General features: G+C 44.6%; 1 protein-coding gene and 1 long non-coding RNA gene across 3 annotated transcripts; both read right to left on the bottom strand.

Annotated features, from left to right (window-relative positions):
* Positions 1–683: 683 nt before the first annotated feature.
* LOC119365936 lies at positions 684–3,470 on the bottom strand. 2 transcript variants are annotated; one of them, XR_005175826.1, is made up of 2 exons: positions 1,852–3,470; positions 684–1,106 (listed from the first exon to the last, which is right to left on the bottom strand). It is a non-coding gene; the product is annotated as an uncharacterized LOC119365936 (long non-coding RNA). The 2 variants fall into 2 exon arrangements; XR_005175827.1 differs by having other exon boundaries at positions 684–1,068.
* A 441-nt stretch (positions 3,471–3,911) lies between these two features.
* On the bottom strand, positions 3,912–7,219 carry LOC119365935 (serine hydroxymethyltransferase 4). Its single transcript, XM_037631584.1, has 4 exons — positions 6,456–7,219; positions 5,036–5,426; positions 4,856–4,957; positions 3,912–4,468 (listed from the first exon to the last, which is right to left on the bottom strand). Exons 1-4 carry the CDS (start codon positions 7,131–7,133, stop codon positions 4,224–4,226), a joined length of 1,416 nt encoding a protein of 471 aa, XP_037487481.1. The 5' UTR covers positions 7,134–7,219; the 3' UTR covers positions 3,912–4,223.
* Between the last annotated feature and the right edge of the window lie 365 nt (positions 7,220–7,584).

Raw genomic sequence — 7,584 nt, 5'->3', positions numbered from 1 at the left:
AAGGACCCATGCGTCCCCACCCCGCAGACCGGGGCTCTAAATCAAAATGTAGAAACCACCATAACTTTAAGAAGTACAATTTGCCTTCTGTATCAACAAAAGTGAACACCAAATAAGCATCAAATTTATCTATAAAAAGTAGCCATTAATCCTTGTCCTAAAATATGAAATAATTCTACAAGCTAGTTTGAGTAAGAGGGCACGGGGTGAGACACTCACTATCCATTTGGAACCAACATGCTATAATTTCCACCCAAAAGAATATAGCACTACAGATAGATATAGAGGTGGTCGAGAGTTTACACACTACACACTGAGATTCTTGTTCACTTGTAAGTAGAGCATTAGCATACCAAATAAGGATGTGCATGGAGATCAATAGACACAATCATGGTCACAAAATATCCACACGGGACATGACTCAAAAAAGGGAACAAAATTTGATGAAAAAGCAAAAGCAAAGAAGACACTCAAAAAAAGGAAGAACATTATCAGTGTTTTGTTCCCATAAATCATTACAAATAAATAAAATCAATCAGACAAATATTATCTAGTTCCTCCTAAATTCGAAGAGAGGTAGCAAAGCAAAGAGAGACATTAATTTAGTGTCACTTACCAATATTGATAATTTTTATAAACTAAAACTATTATTATCACAAGTAATAACAATTGTAATATAAATAAAAATGAGAAGCGGGCCAAAAGATAATTTGATTTCCTTCTAATTTTTCTGAGGTGAAGACACACATGAACATGAGCAACCAAACTGAACCAGGCCAAACTGAAGCTATAACAAGCAGTCTTTTTACACAACACCACTGGAAATCACATATGATATTATAAGAATATGATGTATGCAGCTGACCAGAGATTATGGACGGTCAAAGATATTCTCGCAACCCAGAGACAAAGACCTTGCCCACCATGGACTGGACAAAACAAGCCATTTGTCCTTGCCTTTCACCAGACCCTGATCAGTAGCAGATCCACATGAAAACTTGAAAAGCAGGCATTCATCATGACCCTAATGAAGAGTCGTATAATTTTCCGAGAAACGCCCAAAAAGGTCTGCAATAAAGAAATGAGTTTGATTCTATATCCTGCATCTGCAGACAACCAAGAAGTTGTGTGTCATGAGAAACAACAAAAGAAAACACTTCTTTGGCGTTCAGTTAAGTGATCTACAGATTTGTTCATTGCATTATTAGTGAGTTACATAAATTAGTGTCCATAAAGCCTCTAAAATAATCAGACAATAAATAAATAAATAAGTTGAGATCATAATGCACATAAGCATTAGTGTTCACTTTTTCCAGAATCAGAAATGTGCGGTCCTTACAATCAACTGGAAATCATCATCATCAATTAGCTAAATCATTGTTCTAAGAATAGTGCTAAAGCCAGGAACATGCGTTTCACGAAAGATACAAAAACAATGTTAACAGAAGGAGAGTATTCATTATTAAGAAATAGTAATGTTGAACTGCTACTTAGACCGAATGAATCATGGCCATGACCATTTCATTCCAGTTCGAGGAGTAGTGCATATTCAGCCATATGTTTAGACTGCTTGACCAAGCACATTTTGAACATGGCCATGATTCAACACATTTTAATCATTTCAACACATTTTGAATCATGTGCTTGACCAGTTCGAGCACATTTCATTTCAGTTCTGACAATGACAACACGGCAACACATTTTGACAACCAGTACCGAATCTGTTACTGTTAGTTTATTCGGTTACTGTTAATTAGCACTTGTAAAGAATAGGCACAGCAGGGTTGGTGTGTACATGCAGTTTTGTGTAATCATAGAAGATTTGTGTAACATGCAGTTTTGTCATTTTACCTTGACTGTCGTGCTCAAACTATTCCACACTCCAGCAATAAACCTGCACTTGGGGTGCAGATATGTGCATAGATCCTTTAGTCCAGCTATTTACAACCGATGACATAGGTGTGCTCAGCTACTTCCTGAACATCAGTTCAAGCAAGTATAGAGGTTTCAATAAAATTCAAGATTTCCACAATATATGTTGAATATACAAATTAATCCAAAAATCAAATAAGCAAAAGAAAATCACTATGTTGAATATACAGAGTACTCCACATGGTCCATATGTAGAAGCCAGCGACCAGAGTTGCATTTGTGAACAAGTTCAAAGGATAAATTGTCATTTGATTAGGAGCAATAGCTACCTGAGCAGTTTGCAAGGGTTTGCATTATTTTGAGATGAATTGGCCATTACTAGGCTTCCCCGGGAACACTTGATTATAGAGAAGAACATGGGTGAGTAGCTGGTACTCACACTGAAAATTTACTCAGTCAAGATCAAGACAGAATGAAAGATACAAAAAAGATCTATTAACAAAACTGTAGATGCATAGGACCAAGCACAAGTTCTTTCAATCAAGATCTTTGTTCAGTCAAGTTGATGCTCAGAACCTGTCAATTTCTGCCAGGTTTTGATCTGTCAAGTTGATGTTCAGTCAAGATCAAATTTCTGTGACCAAATGATCTTAGACTTACTCTTAACTATTGGATCATGAACTTGCAGTGATAAACATGATAAACAATACAAGGACCCCAAAAAACTGTATTCGGTGATCTTGTTAAAGAAGCTATAGAACATACACTGTATTCAAAACTTGCTGCCATTTAAGCTAGTTTTTCTCATAAAACTCATTAGGACCCCCAAGAAACCAATTAATCTGATGACATATTGACATTATAATGTGCATCTCATTCAGACCTGAGATACAAAAATATCCTCTCCCTCCTTGCTGCCTTTTTCCTCTTTTTAGGCATTCATTCAGTGATTTGAATGTCTTGTGCATTTCGATCAGACTTGAGATGCAAAACTGAAGCTTCAAAAAAAAAAATCAGGGAACTTGCTACTCAAAAGTTAGACTAAATTTGAATGTTCCCAAGCTTCAAGATAGACTAAATTTGGCAGCATCACTGAAGCTTCAAGATAGACAAAAGAAGCATTTTGGAGTAGAACATGAGAGGCAAAAGAGGGGGAGCCGCACCTTGGCAAGTGGGGGGCGAGAGGACCCACGACGGCGAGGAGGCACACGCAGCCGCGGGGACTGGGTTGGGCCGTGGGCGAACGGGGGCGGGGGCTGGTGTCTTGGACCAGTCGGGGAGGTGGCGGTGCCTGGTGGACTCAGCGGCGTACATGGCCTCGATGGTCTGGAGCTCCACCTCGGCCTCGGCGTCTCGGCGACCCATACGGCGGCACGCACTTAGAGAAGACCGGCTTCGTAGTCGACGGCGTCCAGCCAGCGAGGAGGTGGTCGACAACGCGCAGGGGCAGCTCCGGCTCGCCGCCCTCGGGGAAGAAGGAAACGGCCCGACGGCGAGCAGAGGCGGAGGCGGCGGCGCGACAGGGAGCGTGCGAGCGTGGGGCTAGGGTTCGCAAAGGAGATCGAGAGAGGGGGAGGAGGTGGGACGTGCGAGTGCGGGGGAGAGATATTGGATATTTTCCCAACAAAGTGAAATGACAAAAATGCCCCCGACGGGGCAGGCTATTTACGCGGGTGGCACGCCCCACCTCGATCCGACAGGCGAGGTTGTCCAGGGCTCGATCTGACAACCCAAATCGCATCAAGCAAAACGATCCAACGGGCCAGAAAGCCCAAATCCCAAATCGCTGAGAGCGCTTGTAGTGGATTCTTGTTTCTTTTTTCTTTTTCTTTTTGTTTTTGATCTGGCTTGGATTCTTGTTTCTGGATGAGAGAGAGAATAACTGCTGACTGTCTTCTTTTCTTTCTCTATATACATGCTCCATATTTTAAAACTGAATTCCTAGAGTATGCCCAGATTACACTACAATCTCGAAGTGATTCTTTTGGAAACGTTGAGTTGATTGATCAGACTACGTAGCACCACAGTTCTCTCTCAAAAAAAAGAAAGTAACACATACAGTATATTTTTCCCATATGCAGAGCGTACAAAGAAATAATATGGAAGATTATTGCAAATACTCAACATTCAATGACTCCAAGCGAACAGTTCCTACAAAGAAATATGATGGAATGTGGATGGCAAACAAAACACATGAGGCGGGGGGCGTTCATGAAACTATCCAGGGCTCCAGGGCGAGCAGACAAATCTCGTACAAGCACAAGGCGGCGTCGCGCGGCGGCCAATAAGGCTTAGAAGAGCGAGGCCTATGGATGATTAGCGGAGACAACCACACCATATGTATCATCATCCTACTCCTTGTACTTCATGCTCTCGAGCGAGAAGCCAGGCATGTCAAAGGAGAGGGCAAACTTCTCGACCTCGACCTTGAGGTTCTCGATGTCCTTGTTGTTCACCAGGCCCTTGGAGAAGTCCTTGAGCAGCTTGCCGTGCTCCTTCTGGATGTTCAGGCAGATGGTCACAGCCTGGTGGAGGAACTCAGCGATCTGCTCAAAGTCCTTCTCGACCAGACCCCTGGAAGTCATCGCCGGAGCACCTGAAAACAATCACAGACAAATCTCTCAGATTATTGACGATTCTCACTCATAAAGTGTCATAGTAATTTAGTTCGCACCATGTACTTGTTTTATTTCAGAGAAAAATTATCATGTCAACAGTGGTGAATAACAAGTCACAACGACCCTGATTGCTCACATTGAAATGTATGCAACATGAAAATGAAGTAAACAGTACAGCCTCCATTCATTAACTACAAATTGCGAATATGGAAATATTTCCATATTTCCAATCTAATGAATGAGAAGTTTGACTGCACACATTCTAGAAACTCATCTATTTCGGATGGAGGTAATAATAATTTTTTTCAGGCTTGCAGTACCAGCAGATGTAATTAAATCATTAAAGCAAACGGAGTGATCCTTACCAATGCGGACACCACCCGGGGACAATGCACTGCTGTCACCGAAGACGGCATTCTTGTTCAATGTAATGCTACAAAGGTCACACATCTTTTCAACCTTGTTTCCTGCAGAAATAAGCTATTATTAGAACAAGTGATAATAGGACTGCTAGAAAATCAACTCACACAAATAAACTGGCTTACCAGTCAAGCCAAGAGGGCGGAGATCCCATAGAACAAGATGGTTGTCAGTTCCATCAGTCACCATCTTGTAACCCTTGCTCATGAGATATTTTCCAACGGCAACAGCGTTGGCCTTGACCTGCTTTGCGTAGGCCTTGAATCCAGGAGTCAAAGTTTGCTTCAGGGCAACTGCAAGGGCAGCAATCTGGTGGTTGTGCGGACCGCCCTGGAGCGATGGGAACACCGCAAAGTTGATCTTGTCCTCATAGTCATACACAGCACCCTCAGGCTGGCCCTTCTTCGCAGGCTTAGGGCCTTTCCTGTAGAAGATCATACCAGCCCTCGGTCCCCGGAGAGACTTGTGTGTTGTAGTGGTAACCACATCACAGAACTCAAAAGGATTTGCAGCTTCCTACATAAAAGAAAGGAAACAGTAAAGCATCTTAGAAACTGTAGGATTACATCAACATTCATACACTCATTAATCTTCAACCTATTGCGGTATAACTGAAACACCTAAAGGAAGATGACCAGGATTTTATAAAAATTAATAGGACATCCTTTTCAATTCCATGGTACACTATATGCATTTTTCATGACTATACTAAGTATTTTCTTCACTTACAGGAAAGCAGAGTTCAGAAGAACATGAGAAAAATACAGTCAAACAAGTGGTTCCTCTGACTAAATACAGTACAGAAGGAATATGCACATCAGTCACCCTAACAGACAGCTGAGCGCTCAATGTATGAAAAATGTGTATGCAATTGAGGCAACTAGCACATTATATTTATACTGTGCCATATGCCAAGTCAGGACTCAAGACTGCTTGTCATATGCTTGATGAAAGGGTAGTATAAGAGCAGTCATTCCATAGGTTAATCAGTGCAAAAACACAATTGATTATTTCCAAACAATGTTCTCAAGTATTTACGCTGAAACAAAGATTAACAATTATTATTACTACTACTACTATTTACAACAAACAATTTCACTGAAGTATGAACTCCAGATTGTTGCATGTGCTATCAGGGAAAAAAAAACTGTTGTTAATTCTTCAATCTTGTATTTGTCTGAAATTTTGTTAATTCTTCAATCTTGTATTTGTCTGAAATTACTACGCAACGTTTTAATACACATGTATGCAACGAATACCAAAGTGCTACTCACTTATAAAATATGCACAGATCTAATAGCAACATTCCAGGTAAACAGAGTGTTTTCCAGTTCAGAACAACCAAGCACCAACCACTTATGAAACATGCACAGATCTAATAGATGCACACAGCTAAAAGACAATCATATACAACTACAAAGCTCAACAACCAGGTACCTACTACTAAGATCCCAACAACCAGATCGCATCCATAAAAGAGGAATCCTAAAGCGAAGATCCAATTTCTGAATGTAACAAGTCGAGGTGAGTTTGTGGTGATTATACCTGCGCGGCGACCAGTCCGCTGATGTGCGCCATGTCGCAGAGGAGCATGGCCCCGACCTTGTCGGCGACGGCCCTGAGCCTGGCGTAGTCCCAGTCCCTGGGGTAGGCGCTGCCTCCGCAGATGATGAGCTTGGGGCGGAAGTCCATTGCCTTCTCCTCGAGCTTGTCGTAGTCGATGTAGCCGTTGGCGGCGCTGACCTTGTAGGGCAGACTCTCGAAGTAGATGGAGGTGGCGGAGATCTTTTTCCCCCCGGCGGTGTAGTAGCCGTGGGTGAGGTGTCCGCCTGAGGGGAGGTCGAGCCCCATGATCCGGTCGTGCGGGTTGAGGAGCGCGGTGTATGCGGCGAAGTTTGCGGGCGAGCCGGAGTAGGGCTGCACGTTGACGCCCCAGGAGGCGGCGTCGAGGCGGAAGGCGGCGAGGGCGCGGTCGCGGCAGAGGTTCTCGATCTCGTCGATGACGTCGTTGCCGCCGTAGTAGCGGGCCCCCGGCATGCCCTCGGAGTACTTGTTGGTGAGGGCCGAGCCGAGCGCCTCGATGACGGCGAAGGAGGTGAAGTTCTCGGAGGCGATGAGCTCGATCCCGCTCCGCTGGCGCCGCTTCTCCCGCTCGATGAGGTCGAAGACGTCCGGGTCGGCGTCCGCCAGCGGGGTCAGCCCCCACGACGCGACGGAGTCCATTGCGTCGGCGGCGGCGGCGGAGGGGGAAGGGGGGAGTGGTGGGGCGTCGGCGGAGGGGGGAGTGGTGGGGCGTCGGCGGAGGGGGGAGTGGAGAGGGGGAGGTGGGCGGCGAGTGGTGGCGATTGGAGGCGTGCGGATATATAGAGGGGAGTGCGGCGCGTGTGCACGTCGGAGGTGGGTGGTGGTGGTGGGTGCGGCCGAGGTGTTCGACCGGATGCGCGGTAGGGGGTTGGTGTGGGTGCGAGTGAGCTGCTTGGGCCTCGGTCGCGGTGGGCGGTTGGGCCACCGCACCGCGCCGTCACATGGCAGCCGTGTTAAACGCGACTGTGGATTTTGTGCTCTGCTCCCTTGATTTTAGAAAGGATTTTAGAGTTGTCTAAAAAAAGGATTTTAGAGAAGTTCAAAACTTTTTTTTGTGGGTCAGAAAAGTTCAAAACTGAGTTGAAAAGTT

This window comes from Triticum dicoccoides, chromosome 2B (assembly GCF_002162155.2).
Source record: "Triticum dicoccoides isolate Atlit2015 ecotype Zavitan chromosome 2B, WEW_v2.0, whole genome shotgun sequence".
Lineage (NCBI taxonomy): Eukaryota > Viridiplantae > Streptophyta > Magnoliopsida > Poales > Poaceae > Triticum > Triticum dicoccoides.
The sequence above is the reverse complement of the archived record's forward strand: the minus strand, read 5'-3'. Positions and strand labels throughout refer to the sequence as shown.